The 21,459-nt window shown below is 41.1% G+C and overlaps 1 protein-coding gene, 2 long non-coding RNA genes and 1 other non-coding gene across 21 annotated transcripts in view; all 4 read left to right on the top strand.

Annotated features, from left to right (window-relative positions):
* Positions 1-383: 383 nt before the first annotated feature.
* LOC134170273 (uncharacterized) lies at positions 384-3,924 on the top strand. The gene is made up of 4 exons (XR_009967192.1): positions 384-849; positions 1,735-2,371; positions 2,545-2,623; positions 3,058-3,924. It is a non-coding gene; the product is annotated as an uncharacterized LOC134170273 (long non-coding RNA).
* A 2,084-nt stretch (positions 3,925-6,008) lies between these two features.
* LOC134170272 (uncharacterized) lies at positions 6,009-11,821 on the top strand. The gene is made up of 4 exons (XR_009967191.1): positions 6,009-6,920; positions 7,479-9,089; positions 9,781-10,549; positions 11,265-11,821. It is a non-coding gene; the product is annotated as an uncharacterized LOC134170272 (long non-coding RNA).
* LOC134170332 (small nucleolar RNA SNORA49) lies at positions 8,029-8,167 on the top strand. Its single transcript, XR_009967244.1, has one exon. It is a non-coding gene; the product is annotated as a small nucleolar RNA SNORA49 (small nucleolar RNA).
* A 186-nt stretch (positions 11,822-12,007) lies between the features above and the next one.
* EP400 (E1A binding protein p400) overlaps positions 12,008-21,459 on the top strand; it is a 50,330-nt gene continuing 40,878 nt past the window's right edge. For 12 of the 18 annotated variants that reach the window (XR_009967188.1, XM_062631552.1, XM_062631551.1 and 9 more), the window contains exons 1-4: positions 13,995-15,350; positions 17,548-17,658; positions 20,749-20,836; positions 21,252-21,359. Coding sequence is in view for 17 of the 18 variants with exons in the window: in XM_062631552.1 (XP_062487536.1) it covers positions 14,028-15,350; positions 17,548-17,658; positions 20,749-20,836; positions 21,252-21,359 (1,630 nt within the window). In the remaining variant the exon portion in view is untranslated. Of the gene's footprint in view, positions 12,146-13,994; positions 15,351-17,547; positions 17,659-20,748; positions 20,837-21,251; positions 21,360-21,459 lie in introns of those variants that run through there. The other 6 variants (XM_062631555.1, XM_062631548.1, XM_062631556.1 and 3 more) reach the window with 4 other exon arrangements.

Genomic DNA, 21,459 nt, shown 5'->3' with positions numbered 1-21,459 from the left:
GATTCCCGCAGGGACACAGTGGGGATCCTCCGCCACTGCCCCAGTCCCACTGGACCGCGCCATGTGGAACGAACCCGCTCGCCCAGGTGAGGCGGGAATGGCTCCGCTGAGCGCGGCGGGGCCGCGGCCGTGAGGGGGCGCTGCGGTGGCGGCGCGCGGCGGGGCCAGGCGAGCTGAGGGGCGGGTAACGGCGCGAACGGGAGCCCGAGCGGGGCTCCGGGCATGGTCCGGCGGCCCGGTGAGTGCCGAGGCGGTCACTAAGCTGCATCCTCCCCGCTGGGCACCGCAGCCCCCGTGGCGGCGGCAGGGTCAGCACGGAGCCTGTCAGGGCGCTCCTGACAGGAAGGCTGCAGGGAGCGGGTCTGCGGCACCGAGCAGAGGGTCGGTACCGAATTGTCCCTGTACATCCCGGTAACTTTATCTTCGCGCTGGAGCTTCTTGGCAGCCTGGCCTGGCGGTACCGCGTTCTCAAGGCAGCGTTTAAACCCTGCCTGGGTTTATATTAATTACAAATATAATGTGTTAATACATGGCTGTAATGTACTTACAAATCATGCTGCCCCTCAAACGACAGTGTTTCATGAAATGAGAGGTCAGGGAACTGCTTTAGTGATGCCAGGCATCACTCCGTTGTTCCAGCTTCCATCATCTCCAGAGTATGGCTGCGTGCGAGGGGACTGTCCTCCCTCGGTCTCAACACCATGCATCTATGGGCTGGAGAAAGCCTGAAGCATTTGTTGACTGTCCCTTCGAAGTACCTATGTACCCAGCCAAGACTCACTATGTGCTGCAGGAATCCTCTGTCTCCGACTGATAGAAGCAAAGTAACTGGATAAATCTACTGGAATGGTAAAGGATTCAAGTGGTTAAACCGGGTTAAAAGGTTAATAACCATTGAGATGGGCTCTCTTTCTAAAAAGTTGGGCAAAAAGCAATTCTGGGAGCATAAAAACAGTTTCATAGCAAAATAAAGAGTGAAATCAAAGGTAAATGTGGATAGAGCTTTGGAAGTGGTAGACTGATGCATTATTGTATTGATAACAACTACTTTATTTAGTTAACTTTATTTTAGTTCCAAAATAGTACTTCATGTAGAGACTCATAATTAGCCTTGATAACAGCTTTAAAAAAGTTGTCACAACCTTTAAAGTGATGCTGGTACATCTAGTACTTATATTACTCATTTGTGATAGAGTATGTATAATTAAATGTAAGTTTTAAGCTTTGTAATTAAAGATAATTGCTTTAATAAGCTTTTCTGTAAGTGTAGCATTATATCTAATAGCAATTATTACATCATTTAAAAACTCTGTGGAGAATATATTAGAAAGCACTGAAGAAATATATTAGTGAGAACTGCACATCTTGTTTTCACGCACTGGGCTTAAGTTTGCACCCTCTGTACCTAATTTGTTGTTTAATTAACGTTGTTGCATGAAACCTTTCCTTTTTGGTCATTTGATGCCCTGATGAAGGTTGGTTGCCCTGCTGGCACCTCTCTGGAGGATGTTGTTAGAAATAATCTTTGTGTTGTTAAATTAAAGAGCTGGTAAGTACATTCTAGACAATTGGCACGCTGATTGATTTGCATCTTTATAGCTTTTAGGTGTGCAGTTTTACTGTGGTATGGTAGAAAGTTGATTTGACCAGCTATGTAACAGTCTGTATTGCCAATTTCTTTGGTTCTTTTTGATATTCTACTATTTTAATTACTGAAATCATAATTGTTAGAAGTTTCTCTATAGGTGGGATGACTTCTGTTCCTCAAGTGGCTCAACAGATTAGCCAGGAGCAAAATCAACAGCAAAATGGGCCAAATTTGTCAAGTTTGCATAATTCCTTACCTGTTCTGCAGAGTGGGAGCCCAGCTTTTCTTCAGCAGGTACAACGAACAGGCTGTGACTTTGGTACCGACTCCAGCTCCTGTAAAAAAAACAAGTATCAGGTTTGCATATTATTGTGTACGTGGCTTTGAACATCTGTTTTTTATGAATTGTCATTGCTGTTGTTGTCTATTCTGTACCATTAAATAGTCTGTCTGAATACTGGGAAGAGAGTATCCTCAGAAACAGTAACACCTGTCTCATTAAGAAAGTCTAGACAAGATTAATTTTTTGGCACTTCTGCTAGTTTCCCTTGAAATTTTACTTCTGTGAACATCTCTGTTCATTTATGTCATTTGCTCAGCTCACGTAGTGAATGTTATCTGGAGGTAAATATAGCTTCATGAATAATTTCAGGCCTTATATGTCATGAAGGAGAGTGCTTTGCTAATCCTAGCTGGTGCAGCTGGCTCACTGCAGACATTTGAGTTTTGATGTGAGGTATTCTCAGGCAGCTCTCGCTTGTTATCTGATGACTTCTATTCATGGTCAGTTTTGTACACGCTATGTTTTTCTTCGAGTGCTCTGCATTGTAGCCCTACTTGATGTCTGACTTGCTATTGAAGAATTGTTTAGTAATTCATAGCTATATTTGAAGCTGAATATGTTCATATTTGTCATTTCCTTCTGCTGTTCCCCCCCACCCTTCTGTCTGTTTTAGGTGGTAGCTTTAAAACTGCAAGTAGAGTTAGAAGAAAGGAAGAAGACAGCATGAAACTCACAGAACATGTCAAAACCAGGTAATAAGGACTTTGACCTTTTTTTAACTTTTGCATACTGGTAGTATAAGCCTACCAAAATGAATATTTAGGAGCTATTATTTCAGTCTTAGTTTTTAGTCATAAATATCTCCTTTCTCTAGCTTGCTAACTTCCTGTAGCTTACTAAAGCTTTTATAAAGACTTTTTGTTGCTGAGCTCTTGTTTGTATCTGGGTTAGTTTTACGTCCCTTGTGCGCCACGAATGAGACTGAATTCATGTGTGCACCTGCAGATTGCCCTCTTTATGTAGGTTTTTGCCCTTTTTACTGTAAGATTTTACAAACTTACAATATTCTTTAGGGTAGAATTCTTATGTTCTTTAGATGCTGAATTAACTGTAAATAGCATCAAATCTGTGAATGAATGATTCGTCTTGGATATGGCAGCACTATGATTTTTATTGTTTTGTGCAGAAATAAGAGACTGATTAAGAAAGAGAACCTTCAGAAGGAAGTGGTACTTCCAGAACTTCTCACATTTACTGTAGAGAAATATGTGCCAGATTTAGCAGATGCTGCTGCTGCTGCAGAAGTGCTGTTACCCAGAAGCAGTGCTCAAATCATACCAGTCTTAGAGTCTATGAAAGTCTGGGCTGGAGTAGTTGGTAAAGCTATATAAGATAAATCTCAATGGCATGCTGGCTGATGAACCTGGACTTGGAAAAACAGTGCAAGTTGTTGCTTTTTTTTGCACACCCGGCATATAATGAAGGTATGAAATATTATAGCTCTTTTGTTTTATAAATCTATATTTTTAACAGTTCATTGGTTGAATGCATTTTCTGTAACAGGAGAAAAAATAATTGCTTTTAATATGTATAGTTTAAAGAAATGTATCTGGAATAAATCTTGTAAAAAATATGCAATTCCTTTCATTGTTAGTGCATGTTGTCGAGATACACACATTTGCCTTTTATTGTAACTCTGAAGTGTTATGCAGTCATTTCCTATCATGCTGTACCTTTTATCTCTGTAGGTAACTGGGGTTCTGTTCTTGTTGTTTCACAAAACTTGAATGTGCTGAAGTGGGAGATTTGAACTGAAATGCTTGTGTCCTGCTTTGAAAATTCTTCTGCATCTTGGAAACCCATGAGAACTTTTTTGAAGAAGACAGGTATTGTGGAACAATGTACTGGGTAGTGTAACTAGTACACAAGGAAAATATCAGCCTGAGTTATGGTTATACCATTGTGATTAAAAACTTCAGCATAGTCATTTCACAACTTGTTTCTTCTCTCTTTTGTTGTGAGCATACTGGAAAAATGAAGCTATTTTCTTATTTCATAAGCAGAGTTTGGTATTCCCCTATAAAAGTTGCTTTGCTGACCAGCAATTCTCAATCTAATCCTAGAGGAGGAAACAATAATCTCTGCTAGTAAAGCCATCAAAGAAAGCCTTTAGGATTTTGTGGTTTTACATTGCAGGAATGGACTAACCCCAAGACCTTCCTCCTGCAAGCAATTCTTTAAAGACTGTGAAGCATTCATGAAAGTACAATGCAGGTACCTAGTTTTAGATGAAAGGCAGAATGGTAACAATCTGACACAGGAGCGCTGGGATGCAATATTCAATCTCCAGAGGTCTGAAGCATTCATTCAAATTTTTCTTGTTGCTTTTGTCCATCAGTTACTTTCTGAAACAACTGCAGTGTTTAAAATGACAGGGTTTAATTTTTTCTTTGCTGTGATCTAATTAAGTTATGAAATAGATCTTAATTATTATTTTAATTATCTGCAGTCATCATTGTTTACTCTTGATGGATATGCTTCTGCCTACTGCCTTAAAAGATGTGTGGGCCATTGCCAGTTTCCTGATTTCAGGGATTTCCCAAATCTATCTGGATTTTATGGTAGTAGCTTCTGTGGAGGGGAATAAAGATCATTACCAGAGAGTTGCAGTAAGACTACAGAGTACATCTCCCTTGAGGATAGCGTCTTAACTCTAGTATCTTTCTCTGAGGAAATAAAACTAGGAAATCATTGCATTCTATTATTTTGGGTAATGCAGTCATTCATTTTGCAGAGGTCCAAAATTCACATTGAGAAGCCGTTACCAAGAAAATACTACCACGTGCTTACATGTACTCTTTCTGATCAGCAAAAGTCAATGTATGAAGACATCTTGTCTCAACCAAGGTCCATCTGCTGAGGATGGTCATTCATCGTTAAAGTTAGGAACTGTTCCAGTTACAATAATAGAGCTTGTTTGCTGACGTGTTGTTTCTAAGTTAGTCATGGGCACTCCTAAAGCCCACATTAAAGCTCATTGGCATAAGCGTAGTGTTGTGCAGGCTAATCATGTTTTACACTAAGTGGCAATTGCATTCAGCATTTTCTTCCTCTTGTGTTTATTTATTTATATCAAGTGATTTTACAAGGTAAAAAGAAACATAAATAGCCCATAATCTTCAATTACTATATATGGGACAAAGTATTTATAACTTGGGCAATTGATCATGCATCACAGGTTTTGTCTAAATTTAGTTCTTCAGTTATTTAGGAACTGCATATCCTAGGTTATATGGTTACATTGCTTTTCTGATATGTCTAGTTTGTATTTCCCAGTGAAATTGGTATTTTAAAGTTATATTTATTCAGGCATTTTGAAAAAAGACCTCAATATTGACAATGTGTTTCATATACTATCTGCTGTAATTTCAGTTTGAAATAGAGTGGCTATTTGAGAAGTGTGAGATTTAAAATCAGAATATATTCTGTAAACTATTAAATGTTTGTGTGAATGTGAGAGAAGCTGGAGGAGTGGAAGACTGCATTTTTAAACATACTTTTCTATGTTTGATAACTTGGTGTTATCAGATTTATTCAGAAAAACAAAGTGAGTGTGCAGAAATACCTAAGCTCCTAAAAAGCACTGGGTTTTTTAAAAGATAATTTAAATTACATTTTCATTTTAAATAACAGAACTCAAGAATATCTCAGAAGTTGGCACTTCGTCGGCGTCCTCCATGTTCTGACGCAGATGCTCAGGGTGTGTAATCATCCTGATCCGTTAAGTCCTTGGCTTCCAAGTTCTTCGTGTGTATTAGACATGCTGGAGTTTACAATTGCTTCTCTAGTGCTGAATGCATTAGAATGGGATCTTTGGAAGGCGAGTAGGGAAGTAATTCTCTTGTGCTTGAATTGACTGGGAGAGCTGGGGGCTTAGGACATAAAACTTCTTACACATAGTTCAGGTTCCATTTAAATATTTAACTCTGTGTTGCCAATTAATTTATATTCAGAAGAAACTACCAAGATTATGTATAACCATTGACTTTATGGTAGTACTGGATTTAGCAGGTGTGCTGAGAATATGCTATACTTCTCAAAGAAGGTCAGGCTGTTTTGCCACATTTTCTGGTTTTGCAACATTTTCTAGTTTTGCTTTAAGTTCTCAATTAACCTAAACGGATGGGTCTTGAAATCAAGCGACAGATGTAATTCTTATCCTGTCCTGAGGAGTAGTAAGGGCATAGTTAAACTGTGTACAGCTCTACAGATGAGAGGCTGTGTCAGATTCCACAATTCAGTTTCAACTATAGCCGGTTAAAAGTTACATTGCAAGGGGTTTAATCTGTTTTTTTCTAGTGATTCCAGCCATACTACCTGTTTAAGGAAAACTGGACAAAGCTGCAACAGTAGCATTGTGTGTCCTGGGAACTTCAAATAATTACTCCTTTGAGCCACTTGGGGAAATCATTTGGGGGTGGGTGGACAGGGTAAGTGTCCAAGACTTGTGAAGGAAGTAGTGTTAACGTATCAAAGTGGGAATGGATGAGTCTGGAATGTCAGTTCTACAAAGACAAATACTTTAATCACAAGCATTGAATTAATTGCAGAGCTTGTAACTTGAGGTGCCATCCTGGTTTAGACTCTGGTAACATGAGCATAATGCTCTAATTTCATGGTGTAGGTTGCTGAAACCTTTTAAAGTAATGACAGCTGCTCTCTGCAAAATCACATAACACTTTACAACGTTCTTCCACATTTTGGTTTGATTCTGGCATCAGCTCTGAGCTTTTTAATCATTCTCAGATAATGTAGTACTGTTACCTTTTTTTACTGCAACTGAATGGTTGAATATTTCTTTAGGTTGAGGGGTTTGTTTGTTTGGTTTTTATAACTTAAGCATGCAGACCAGTCTGTCTTTGATGTGATTGGGATTGAACACCAAACTACTTACAAAGCACAAATACTGCTGAAATTGAAGATAACCAGGAAGCTTACTGAAGAGATCTGCTGTTCTCCTTCATCCCCAGTGAAGCTCAAACCAAACAGGTATGCAGCGGTCCAGTGACTGATTTGTTTAAGTAACAGGTGAAAGCAAGTAATATGTATAGACTTCATCTACCAGGTTACTTTCAATTACCTTTAGCCTGTCCTTTCTGCTTCCATGCAGATACCTTCTTTATTACTGTTTTTGAGTAGCTAATAGGCCAAGCTGTTAAAAATTAGTTGATTAAAGTTTTGGTTCATTTTATAGAGATCTGTGAGTATTGCTAGCAGTGGCTGTTGCTCCTCTGAATTTGTATGTAGTAACTCCTCCTTATACATACACCCATTAAATGGTTATATGTAAAGGTCTTGAAGAAAAAGGTCTTGAAGTTTAATCTAAAGGAACAGATACTTCCCTACTCCATTAAACGCAGCAGGTAGCAAGGCCTCATTTTCTACAGTTTCCAGATCCCTGACTGGTGCAGCATTTTTATACCTGTTTTTTTTATACCTGCGGATTCAGGTATAAAACCCCTACCACTTGTTATAACTGTGTGAATGTGCTTTTTCTAACTGTTGAATGCTATCTGCAGAACCTACAAGTTCTTATTTCATAAACAGGCAAGATGAAAGCTCTGGCTGCCTTGTTTTGGAAGCTGAAATCAAGAGGACATCGTGTATTGATTTTGATGCAGATGATTCTAGTGCTTGATTATACTGGAGCTTTTCTTGAACATCCATTTTCTCACATATGTAAGAGTTAATGAGAGTGGTGCTCACAGTTGGCATCATCTGGTAAGAGGACCTCTTGCTCAAGATAATAGTTAATATATGCTCATAGCAGGAGGGAAATGGTAAAGGGAAGTTTAATACATTTGCAACATTAATTTGCATAATTTTATTAGTTATTTAAGCAAATTATGTATGTAGCTGTCACACAAATATGTAATTATATATGAAATATGTCAGTCATATTACTATTTGATGAGGCATCCGGGGTGTTTCCAAGAGGCATGCCACTAGTTGTCCTACATTTATGAGTAATTTGTGTTTGAAATACAGATGCTTTATTTCACAATATTTCACAATTTCATAATTGCTTTGGCTTTCATTATCTGTAGCTATCTACATTGTTAGTACTATAAGTGTAGTTGCTGCTTTTATGTTGGCACTTCCTCAGCCTTACTCCAGGGGCTTTTGCTTTTTGTAGAGTGCCCTGGCATTGCCTGAGGATAAATTGAAAGCATGTTCATTTCCCTCCCCAGTACGATTTTCAGTACCCTCTGGGGCCTACAATTTGAGCAAACATTAACAATATAGTGAAGTCATTCTTTTCCTATTTTTTGTTTCAAGTTGCATTGTTATGATTTCTGCCAGATGCAGTAGAAAACATGAAGGAATACTTTGCCTTAAAGCAAAACAAGGCAGCACAATAGAAGGGATTCAATTTAGTCTGTAGACAATAAAAACGACGAAGCACACACAGCATAATAACTCAGTCAGTGTGCATAGTAACTGCAATGGTATTCTCTTGTTTTCCAGTTAGGTAAATGGAAGGAGCCTATTCTCAGTGATATTGGTGTGACATGAGGGGAATGTCGGATTTTTGGTCCTTAGATCTCTTTTCTATCTTAATTATGTTGCTGTTATTTGCAAGCAAAAGGAATTAAAATTCAGTTTAATTAACTTTACTATGCCTGTTAGCCTGTAAAAGGTGTGACTCAGGTCAGTGGCAATGTACCATTGTTAGTATAGTTATTGTGAAATGTACTAATATTTTAAAGTGTACAAATTTTCTTCCTAAAAGGAGTTAAAACCCACAAATATAAAATGGGAATATCAGCATGCCAACGAGGCGCAAAACACTTCAGAAGAAGTGAAAGAGGAACTCTTAACATACACCAGACAAAATACTTATAGCATGGTAACATAAGGGATCTCCAAGTCTTTGCTTTTTGACAGACATAATAACTTTGTCCTGCCACTTAGCTTCAACTGAGAGAAAAGAAGCATTGCCATAGAAGGACAGTTGTTCCTCCACCTTCCCTTTTTGGCCAGATGACTCGAAGAATATTGAAAACAAGACAGAAGAGCAAAGCTCAGAAGACACTCCTCTGGATAAAACAGAAAACGCATTTCGTGAGAACTTTGTTAGCTGTCGTCAAGTCAGCTGCTGACAGCGGTCAACATGATCCTGCATGGCTAACTGCTGAAGACTTGGCGCTGTTCAAAGTAAGATGGTGCTTTGTTTATTTTGACTTCAAAAACTTTTTACTTCAAAGTTTATGACAGCATGGTTAGACCTCAATTAAGGATTACACATGCCTGTGCACACAAGAAAAGCATTTAATTGAAACGTTACACTGGGGTGATTTCTCTCTGCCTCCTAGGCTGCAAAACAGTTACAGACACTTCCTTGAAACCTTGCTATTGTGTCACCAGCGGAGACAGCGAACTAGGACTTTGTCTGCCATGTCTTTAACACTTGTAACTATGTTTATGGCTTCCCGAAGCAATGTCAAAATTGTTACATAAAAGCACTTGCAGATCCAGGAGGAAAGGTGAGCTTGAGATGTGCATTACATTGTGAAGACCGGGGTTTCTGTTTGTTTTTCTGTTTGTTTTGAGGTTTCTTTCCTCTATTTTGAATTCCTCATTGCTGTTAGTGTTTGGTAACAACACTTCTGCGGTTGTCTCATTTCTTGGTATTTTAGCAATGTCAAGGCAGGCAACCCTGCTATATAATAATTTTTTGTCAGGTCAGAATTTTCTGTCACAATTGTTGGTACAGACAATTAGGAAATAATTCCAGGATGAATCTTTACATGACTTCATGGTCGTGGTTTTTATCTACTGAAATAATTCAAAAGAAGCCTGTTGCTGTGGTCCGTCCCCCCCCTTCCATCTGTTTCTGTTGTCGTAGGCATTGCCTGAAATAAAACTGGAGCAACAGCCTAGTCAGAAGCAAGAGGAACAGTGGAGCAAATCCCAACCCAGTGTCAACCACAGGGGGAAACACAGTAGGCAGAGAAATACGTTCCTCACAGCTAAATGAATCTGCAAGCCTGGATTCATGTACACTTATAGCATCTGTTTTGACTTTGGTGAGGCTGTGTGTAGGACTCTCAGCAAATCTGGAGAAGTGGGACACTGAGTAATGGGAGCATTTTCTTCTAACCGAGCTGAGGTGGTGAAATTTAATGTTACTTTAAAAATAGACTCTTGCTCATGGATATAAGAATACTATTCAAAACTTAATTACAGACAAGCTCTTTCTTAAAGAATCAGGATTTTGGGCTTCATCCCAGAATGGATTTAATGATGCTGAAAAAGGCATTCTATATATAGACCGGAACAAATGTCCTTTTATGATACTAATATAATGGTACTTTTTTAGTGTGTGTATCTCACTCATTTGAAAGAATTTCTTAAAACTTCACGTCCTCTTTTGTTAACACTTTGGAACACATGTAAATGTTAAGAATACACTGTGTTTGATGACACTTACAGGCCTTGGGACATACAGTATCTCCAGCCATACCTGTTTTACCACAACTGTCCCTGGTCCGAGCACACCCAGAGCCCACAACACCCGGCCTTTTTCTTCAAGCAGCAGCAGTTGACAGAACCAGTTGTAACCATCGATCCAAGGACAACTGTGCAGATGCGTTTGGTGACTCCACTCATATCAGGTAACCTTTTACTTGTAGTTTTAAATTCACATTTTGCTATTGAAAATAAATTCTTAAATCTTTACTAGTGTTGCTTACTTTAAAATTTACTGAAAATAAGTGAAAATGATGGGGGAATAGTCTTTTACGAAATCCTCTACTCTTTAGAAAATAGTATATCCCCAGATGTATTACTTATGTGCAATTGATTTTAGAATCATAGAATAGTTAGGGTTGGAAAGGACCTTAAGATCATCCAGTTCCAACCCCCCTGCCATGGGCAGGGACACCTCACACTAAACCATGTCACCCAAGGCTCTGTCCAATCTGGCCTTGAACACTGCCAGGGATGGAGCATTCACAACTTCCCTAGGCAACCCATTCCAGTGCCTCACCACCCTAACAGGAAAGAATTTCTTCCTTATATCCAATCTAAACTTCCCCTGTTTAAGTTTTAACTCATTACCCCTTGTCCTGTCACTACAGTCCCTAATGAAGAGTCCCTCCCCAGCATCCTTATAAGCCCCCTTCAGACACTGGAAGGCTGCTATGAGGTCTCCACGCAGCCTTCTCTTCTCCAGGCTGAACAGCCCCAACTTTCTCAACCTATCTTCTACATAGAATTTTAAACAATCTCATCTTTGCATAGTGTCACTTATTTTCCATTTTGTCTTAAGACAGTTTGATCTCTGTACTTTGAGCTTGTAACAAATATTCACCTAAAATTTCATTTTAGATTTATTTACCAGGACTTCCAAGGACCAGTCCTAATCCTCAGACCACAGTAACTTCTTTGGCAGCGATGAACTCAGCGTAGAAGTTGCTCTGATGCCCAGCTGCTAGTGTATGTCAAACGCTGGAAAGCAATGCTTGCATACTGCCTGGATTCAGCCCACATCACTTCTTCAGTTGTGGTGTTAAGAACAGTGAGATGCCTGGTTTTAAATGGGAGCTGAGTGTCACTACTGAACAGGTGCAAGTTGTATTTTCTTTATTGCTGAACTATTCTGCAATTGTTGGTGTACGTTTTTTTCAATATTTATTGTAAGTAAGAGTAGCACTAAGCTACTTTTTCCCTCCCTTCTGCATTCCTGCCTTTGCACTGTGAGGATTTCCTTGCCTGTGCTCCAGGTGAGCAATCCATTGTTCATCCTTTAGCCAGATTTTCTCTGTGTATTTTTAACACTAAATCTTGCAGAAAAGGGGCAGCGCTGTTACCTGCGCGAGCGGCAATTACTCTCTTCCAGTGGTCATTACGCTCCCATATCCGCACTGCAATAAAAGTTAGCTTTCTACCCTTGTCCCCGAGCCTCGTTCCTCCATATGCTGAGCCCCATTTCCCGCCGAGGCCATACTCTCTGTCGCGACATAAACCACAGCCGACAGCGGCGCGCGGGTCGGTCAGCACCGCGGCGAGCCGTGCAGCTGCGCGCATGCGCTGTGTGCGGCGCAGGCGCGGAGCGCGGCGGGCGGGCAGCGGCGCAGGCGCGGTGCGGGAGCGGGGCGCAGGAGGCGCGGTTTGTCTCCTGCCGGCGCTGGTAGCGGCTGCGGCTCCGGCCGCCCCCCGCCCCCGCTTCCTGCCAGGAGCGAATGGAAACTCTGGCCCCGGCGCCCGCGGTAAGTGGGGCCCGCGGGCGCGGAGGGGCAGGGGGGGCGGCAGGGCCCCGCTCCTCACACACACACACCCATTCTCCGGCCCCGCACAGGCCTCGGGCCCGAGGCCCGGCGGCACCGGTCCCGGCGGCGGGGGGGGGGGCGGCCGCGGAGGAACGGGCCTTCCCCTCGCCGCCGCTGGGGTGGGCGGGCAGGGCCGGCCGCGTCCTGGCGGGGGTGTGGTGGTGCCGCCCGGGGCGCTGGGGGCCGCTCTCGGCGGAAGAAGCCCCTCGCCAGCTTGGGGCGCCGGCTCGCGGCGGGGCCGGGTGCGCTGGGCCGGGCTGCGCCGCGCTGGGCCCGGGCGGGCCCCGGGCCGTTCGTTTAGTTCAGTTGTGGCACACAAAAGGCGATCCCTGCTCCCCGGGCAGGCGGCGGCCGGCAGCGCGCTTCCTTATCAGCGTGTAATTAATTAAGTGTTTTCACTCGGGCAGTAAACGTTAGCGAGGTATAGGTAATTAAAATAATAAGACCTTGTTACCGGCGATAGCTGGTATCGTTTGAATCTTAATTATTTGATATTAGTGCCGTGAAAGAGTCACAATACCGCGAAGTATTGCAGTGTTATTAAATCTCTTGGAAAAGGTGCCTGTGAGGAGTGGAATCTCTTTTTCCCTTCCCGCTCTGCTTAGGTTCGAGATCCGAGGAGCGGCAGAGCCCGCCAGGAGCTGTGTGTTAGTCAGTGTGCAGGCTGCGCCCCGAGGTACCTCACTGGTACCCATGTATGGGGTCTTTCTTCTTCGCTAGCACGTGTGTGACAGTGCTGCTCTGCTTCCACTTTTTTCACGTGGGCAAGGGAATGAATCTCTCCATCCTCAGGGCTTGCGTGGATGGAACTACTAGTAGATGCATATAGCCCAGGAGAGGGAAGCGGAGTTGTGCGTGTTCACTGCCGCAGCAGCAGCAGTCGAGGAGCGAGGCAGTCACCGCTGCACCGCGTCCGTTCTCAGCCGTGCTGTTGCCACTTGTAACCAACTTGGAGTAAGGAGCAAAGACGAATGGCGGGTACTTGTATGTGTGTTTGCCCTGAAATACCGAAAGTGAAACTCGTGTTTTCAAAACACAAGGGAGGTTTTGAACAAACAAAAATCACGTTTCATTTTCCCTTTTTCTGCCCCTGCTATGTGACACCCAGCACTGAATGTGCCTGTCAGCTCGCATCAGTGGAGTTTTTGTGAGCGATTGAAATACAAAACCAGAATGTTTTTTGATTTGGGGATAGCTTGGGTCAATAAATGGCATTCTAAATGACATGCAGGTTTGCATTAATTTTCATCTCTTTAAAGGGGAGAAAGCTGATTTAAATATCAAGTACAATGCTTTTTCAGACATCTCGATGATTTGAAGATTTTTCATTATGCACTTTTTCTTCACTAGCTAGAGCAATAAAGTTGAGTAGTCTGTGTCCATTTTAATTATATTTTTAGTTATTGATGAAGAAACATAGTACATTTTAAGCAACTGTTGCGTATTCAGGAACGTTATGTTAAGTGTTAAAAGTACTGGAACATTTAGAATAACGAATGCAAAAAAGAGATACTTTTGATGCCAGAGACTGTTGATTCTTCAAGTTTCACAGAACATATAATTTGTAAAGTTCTTCAATAGCTCTTTGTTAGGTAAAGATATGTGAGGGACTTAAGTGAGCTTTGTGGTGCTGAGGGTTTTGGAGAAGTTAAGTACATATTTAAGCAACTGCCAAGACAGAATAGCCAAGTTCTAACAATAAGATACTCTTTAAATAGTAACTACAGAGTTTCAGTTGCAGAAATACTTTTACCTTCCCTAAATTTCTGTTTTTGTTGTATTTCTTTAGTGTATACTGTAAGAAACACCTAGAGCAGTGAGAATGCATCATGGTAATGGCCCTCAGAATGCCCAGCGCCAGCTCCAGAGGTCCAGGTCCTTCACAGGCAGTGAGGGAGAAGAGCAACAGGCAAACCTACCCCAGTCCCCTGCAGCTTCTTTTGCACCTTCTGCAAGTCCATCTGCACCCCAGTCCCCCAGTTACCAAATACAGCAGTTTATAATGAGCCGAAGTCCAGTGGCTGGGCAGAATGTGAACATCACTCTGCAGAACGTTGGACCGGTGGCTTCAGGAAACCAGCAGATAACACTCACCCCATTGCCAATTCCAAACCCAACATCACCTAGTTTTCAGTTCAGTCCTCAGCAGAGGCGGTTTGAGCATGGGTCTCCTTCCTACATTCAAGTCACTTCACCGCTGCCTCAACAAGTTCAGTCTCAAAGCCCTACACAGCCTAACCCTGTGCCAGTGCAAGCGTTACCAAGTGTTCGGGCAGGCACTCCAGGCTCTGGCTTGGGAATGTGCAGCCAGAGCCCCACAAGAGGATTTGTGGATGCTAGCGTGCTTGTGAGACAAATCAGCTTGAGTCCTTCAAATGGCGGACACTTTGTGTATCAAGAAGGACCAGGAATTGCACAGATTGCTCAGGGAGCTGCTGCACAAGTACAGCTTCCATCTTCTGGAACACCCGCTACGGTAAGGGAACGAAGGCTTTCACAGCCTCATTCGCAGTCTGGTGGCACCATCCATCATCTCGGTCCTCAAAGCCCTGTAGCTAGCGGAGCAAACATGCAATCTTTGACTAGCCCGGGCCATATTACGACGACCAGCTTGCCCCCCCAAATCAGCAATATCATCCAAGGGCAACTGATGCAGCAGCAGCAGCAAGTGCTTCAAGGACAGCAGCTGGGTAGACCCATTGGATATGACAGGACTTCTGGTGGCTTGATAGCAGGGGTTGGAGGACCTAGTGCATTTGGAATGACATCACCACCTCCTCCCACAAGTCCTTCACGGGCCACTGTACCACAAGGGCTGTCGAGTCTTCCTCTTACTCCTACGGTTAATACGGCAGTGAAAAAACAACCCAAAAAATTGGAGGAGATTCCTCCTGCCAACCAAGAGACTGCTCAAATGAGAAAACAATGTTTGGATCATCACCACAAACAGATGGAAATTCTTAAGGAAACTTTTAAGGAATGTTTGATTGAGCTGTTTTTCCTGCAACATCTTCAAGGGAATATGATGGACTTTTTGGCTTTTAAGAAGAAACATTGTGTTCCACTGCAAGCATACCTGAGGCAAAATGACTTGGATCTGGAGGAGGAAGAAGAGGAAGAACAATCTGAGGTCATCAATGATGAGGTAAGAAATCTGTTAAACTTATTTTTTGGACGGAGTCTTGGGTGGCATGGTTTAGTGTGAGGTGTCCCTGCCCATGGCAGGGGGGTTGGAACTGGATGATCTTAAGGTCCTTTCCAACCCTAACTATTCTGTGATTCTATGAAGTTGTGGCACCAGCATTGTGGAGTACTGGAGAATGTGACAGTACCTGAAAAGTCGTTTGTACTTGATGAAGTACGGCACTTTTCCTTTAAATAGTTGGTCTGAGAGGATGCAGTTCTGCTGGGTAGTGTGAACAAACGGGTTGGCTTGAGCATGCTGTTAGATGCATGTGTTTAAAAGGAAAAGGATAGAGAGGTGAAAGGAGCTTTTGCTGTCCTAGTTAGTATGTAAACCACCACATAAAAAATGGCATTGGTGTGGAAGCTGTTTTAAGCTATCAGAATGAATATGAGTAGGATTCGTAGACTGAATTTCACTTTACTAGAGTTGCGTAGACCAGAAAAGAATGAGCAGTCTTGTAAGAGGTTAACCTTTGAGTGGTGTGACTTGTAACCATAGATGTTACTGAAGTTCAGTGTTGCTGTAGCCAACAAAGACCTGAATTAATCTAATTACATAGAGAGAACATGTGAATCACGATGTATATAGGTCCATAGTAATGAATCAGGTTACTTTGGCTGTCTTAGAGCTCTGTGCAGTCTAGCTGATCAAACAAACAGCACTTACAGACTGGATTGGACATTAACAAGTTAACGTTGTTATTTATGCAAAGGTTTAAAATTACTAACTTGAATTCACTGTTTATTAATGGCAAAGGGCTTGAAATAAGCTTGCCAAAGACACATGCTGTGCAGCTTCTACACGTTTGTATCCATGCGTATAGCTCTTGACCGCAACACCCTGCGGGTTCTGGAGCAGTGCTTGTTTTGTGCAGAGCCTACCTGCAAGCCTACATGGCAAGCAGTTGCAACAGGGTGAATATAACTGGTGCCTCTATCACTTGGCGCTCATAAATACCTTTTAAAATCTGTAAAAATATGTATGGGTATATAGATCTCAGTTTGTAAGGAGCCAAACCTGTTACATAGAGAAGCTCAAACTGCTTGGAGATAACCTGTTAGAAATGAGTGTCTCCGGGGAAAATTGGTGACTCTCTTAGGTGTGAATCATTAGTGAGCATATCTTCAGTTGGAATTTGTGGGAAATTTTAACAGTATAACAGCTGAAGTTTAATTTGTTCACTGCTTTGTGGTTTAGGAAATTTCTGCTTGTGATTGTTATTGATAATTTTGAAGGAATCATTTCTCTCTGTAGCCTGTTAGTGTGATTTATTGGCAATGGATATTTTTTATTTTCACCTGGTTTGTATTTTGTCAAACTGTTTAGGTGTTCTTGTTGGGTTGTGTGTTTGTCAGCTGAAAAACCAGGTATTTTTAACTGAGAGCTCTTTAGCGGGTGTAAATTGTCTAGGTTCATTAAAGTCAGTGGCACTACTGTAGTTTACATCAGTTGAGGCTTTACGTTCGGTCTTTTGGGTTTGGAGTTTTTGTACTCACTTCGCTGCTTGCTTGTGATGGGTCTTTTGTTTGTGAAAGCCACTTGTCTGTCTAACTGCTGGAGAACATTGCAAAGTGCAACAGCAAAAGTCTTTACGTGTTTTCAAATGATGAATCCTTTTGAAAGATAAAGACATCTTTTGAGTATGTTCTTTCTTTGTATTTTTTGTTGTCTTCTGTTTTATTTCCCCTTCCCCCCCTCTTTATCACTTTCTGCTAAAGCAATGCGCTTCATCCCTTGCCTGGAAAGGTTGATTGCTTTGGGAATTCAAGGGGTGAGCGAATGGTGACTGTGCTCATTGCTTAAATGAATGTTGGAGCTCTCTTAAGTTCAAACTGTCTGTCATGCTGATTTGTTGTCTGTTAGGAGCAGCAATCGTTAAATTCAAAGGATTTAAGAAGCATTTCCAGTGATGAGAAGTCACTGTGAATAGTCAAGGCTGTATTCTGTTCTGCTACTAAAAGTGAGACAGAACTCTTAAAAACGGGCTGTGCTCAAACCAAGCTGCACTGATGGCAGTGTAGTTATAATCCCCTCTTCAGTGAGGTGCCATCAGTACAAAATGAGTGTGTTGGAAAAAAAAGAAGAAAAACTTTTAAAAAGAAAATGATTCTCCCTTCTTTTGTTTTTTTTTGTTTTCCCCAAATATTTCTCTCAGGTAAAGGTTGTGACAGGAAAGGATGGGCAGACTGGTACTCCTGTCGCTATAGCAACCCAGCTTCCTCCAAATGTTTCTGCTGCTTTTTCATCCCAGCAGCAACCATTTCAGGTACTTTTCAATGGTTCTAAAATGTAGTTTCATCCCAGATTTTTTTTCTTCATTCAGATTTGATATTTCTTAGATGAATTAGAATTTTCCCAAGAGCCCATCCCTTATCATCTAAACAAAACAAAGAAATCTTTGCAATCTTCAAATGCATCAGTACTAATGAAGCCTTGAGGAAGTTAAATCTTTGTCTCCAGGTTGCTGGCTTATTTCATTAACTTTCAGCTTGAATGTTTTCACTTTGGTTTGTTTGTCTTTTGTTTCCCTAATGCATTTGGTTCATTTGTGCATTCTGCGTAGTGATAATACTGATTCTTTTGTCTGTGGCATTGTAATTGTGGATTTCTTCTTAATTTCTTTTCTTTTTTTTTTCCCTTATCTGTTAAAGGTTTTGAGTATGGCTCAGAAGGGTTTGGATTTCCCTTCTCTGCAATGTTTTAAACAATAATAATAACCTTCTGACACTCTGTCTTTTAATATCTAACAGCTTTCCAGTAGCTCTGCCATAAATGTTGGGAAGAAGATACTGAAGTGCTTATTTTTATTATATAAGTACTTTTAAACAATTTCTTTTCTTTCTTTTTTTTTTTTTTTAATAAGGGAATACTGAACAAACTAAAGAAATAAATGTGAAAATCAGTTAACATTTTTGTGGATCAATGGTGATGCAACTTTTAAATTCAGGGTAGCCTGGGTTTATGCAGCTACCTTCAACTCTTACCAGACACCCTGAGAAATAATATACCCCAATTCCTCTGCAACTAAATATTTACCTTTTAGCTCAATTATATGTAACTTACTAGGTGTTACACGGTGAGTTACTCTGCTGTACCATGGAATCTGTACAGTCTATACTGCCTTTATCTAGGTTTTGGAAAACAGAGAGTTAAATGAGATGCAAAATGGGTTGTATTCCATGTGTAACAAATGGGATGTTCACTGTGATGCTTTACAAATGAGTGGCATAGTAAAGGGGCTTGCACTGAGAGCTTTTCGTTGTGGTCAGTACTGATATGTCTTGGAAGTGTCCTTAGGTAGTCAGGCTTCGTCTAAGCTGTTTAAAATATGTAATATTGTATCAGGTTATTTATTACAGTGATTAGGATTATCATCAAGCTACAGCTATGACGAAATGCCTTTGAAAGTATTATACCATTTCAGACCCATTTCAGAGAAACTAGCAGCTACATGCTGAAAACCCACAAAACTGTGTAACAGTGATAATACCTTTTAGCACAAACGGTTAACAAAAAGTAGCATCTCTTTCCGTCAGCCTTTCTCTTTGTGACTGTTTATAGAGAAGTAATGTGTCCTGATCAGCATCATCATTCAAATTTTGGTGCGTAAGTGCAGCACTCAGAATAATTATTGTGGGCGTGCTGCATAATAATTGTGACCTCCAGAGAACGACATTACTTTAATTAAAGTTAGGACAGTTTTAGTCTAGCATTAATGGTATGTGGCTGCAAATTAGAAAGGCATACCATCTTTGCTCTTTGAAGTGTCTGGCCTAAATTACACTATGATAATGCAGACAGCTGGGAGGCATACTCTTAGGAAATGTCAGTCAGAAGTCCTACACTAGAGATGCAGCCTGAAGCTGTATGTAATCATCCAGGCTAAGAGTGCAAATAAATGGCATTTGAAACAGAGTTTGGAGGAAATACTTTCTTAAACTTGTGTCCCAGAAAGTATTTGATGCAAACAGGACAAGCTGAATTTGTTAATTCAGTAGCGTTGTACAAAGTTAAGTCTTTGTGACTGATACTGAAAATTCAATGCGTATGATGCTTTGCCAGACACTGGCTGTTGGATTTGAAGCTTGCTGCATGTCTGCCTTGTGAGAAGACAAGCCTTTGAAAACTTAATCTATGTTGGGTGTGAAATGACAGTGAACCATGACCATTAGGGATGAATATGAGTCATTCTTAAATGCGAAATTCACGTCTTAAGGCTATAGCTGTATCGCTAGAGTGGCTGAAAACACCCTACCAGCAGCAAAGAGAGTAGATGTTATTAATTCATAGCTATTGATAGAATCTGAGTGGCATGAGGTATATTCAGCCCCAAAAGGAGTGTTTGAAACCCACTGATTTTAAGGTGATGTTGGCTGTGTTTATTAATACTGTTTGATGAAGCATTGAAGATGCAGGGTTGTGACTGCTATGGTTTATTTCAACAGAGACTGGTGTTTAGTTTACATTGGTAGAATTTCTGTTAAAAATCAGAGAAGAAAAGACTTGTGAATAAACTAGAAAATTCTTTTGGGAAATTGCTGTCTCTGCTACGTTGTCATACTAAATCTTCACAACATTTGCAAGCCTGTGCAATGTATCAATATGGCAAAGGCTCTCACCATCAGAAAATTACACTTTGAGAATTTGAGTGCTAAATTAGCTCATTATTTAAGGCATAGAGGGTGCCATACATAAAGTCCCTGTTTGCCTTTTTGGATATAATCTCTTAAGACCATTCTTGGGATAGCCCTTATTTTTTTGTATTAAGTTTTATAGTAGAATATTTGGTATAGCATGGCCAACTATAAAAGAGAATTTAAAATTATGACTTGGAAACTCACTGAAAGGAATTGGGCTTCACAGACACTGATGGGTGTTAGTAGGTACTTAACAGTTGTGCTGAGGACCCAAGAGTATGGAAATTGTCATATACCCAAATTTGTTTGCTTCAATAATCCTATACATGAGGCTGCCATCAGAGTTTGATGCTGAAAGGCTTATCTGAGATGTATTCTCTACCATCATAGCCAATATTAAATGTAGTAATTAGAAAGTTTTCATGCACTGTGTAATCTTGCTGAAGCTAAACTCCAACTTGATGAATCAACTTGGTGATTTCTGTTGCATCTCAATATCATCATCAATTTAATTATTGTTTTAAAATTTAAACTTAACAAAGACTGTGCATTATGGACATCTGAAACTTTAGAGCAGGTATTGAATGAGTCTTGTTTTCTTTATCATACAGCTATTCTGAAGGACTTGTTCTGTGCTGGCCTCTAGCTCTGTAAATTACATCTTGGTGTTAGACTGTCTACAGATTGAACTTTTGTGATTTGTTTTCTTTTTCCAATAGCAAACGCATACAGGGACTCCAGTAACGGGGACTGTGAACACCATAGAAATTGAAGCTTTTAAGAGACAGCAGGCACTTGCAGCAGCAGGTATGTTCCACAGACAGAATTACACTTTGGTTCTCTTTTTCCCAAACAGTGAATGGAGCCCACTGTTCTGTAACCCTTGAAATACAGTTTTGCTTCACCTTGGGAATTGCCAAATCCTTAGGACTATCTATTGTGAATGGTGCTGTGTGAAGAGTGTGCTCCACTCACAATAAATAGGACTGGATTTGGCAGGCATGGAGACATTGTTAGGTTGATTGTTCTGGCTAAGAAGATTGGAGATGGCCAACTTGATGTTAGAGGGACTCTGCCCTTGGAGCATGTTCTTCATAAATGCTACACATGTATAGTAGTCGTAGCTTTCTGAGCTGATGTTGGAATCATGTGTAGTAGTTTGCTGTGTAAAACTGAACCCATTCCATTATACCATGCCATAAATGGAATTTGAATATCACAGATTCGTCTAAGAGACCACGAATTGAAGTGGGCCGTCATGGGATGGTTTTTCAGCACCCGGGTGTGGCTTCAGGAGTTCCTCTTCAACAGCTAATGCCAACGGCACAAGGTACTGTGTCACCACATGCCAATTGCACATTAATTTAACAAGGAGATGTTAGTGATGGGACTAGAAACTTGGGCTTCTGGCCTGCCAAGATCCTAGTCCC

The sequence above is a fragment of the Pezoporus occidentalis genome, unplaced genomic scaffold, assembly GCF_034315485.1.
Source record: "Pezoporus occidentalis ecotype Australia unplaced genomic scaffold, CSIRO_AGI_Poc_V1 ctg37, whole genome shotgun sequence".
NCBI classification, from domain to species: domain Eukaryota; kingdom Metazoa; phylum Chordata; class Aves; order Psittaciformes; family Psittacidae; genus Pezoporus; species Pezoporus occidentalis.
Note: the sequence above shows the minus strand (reverse complement) of the source record. Positions and strands in the feature narration are given on the sequence as shown.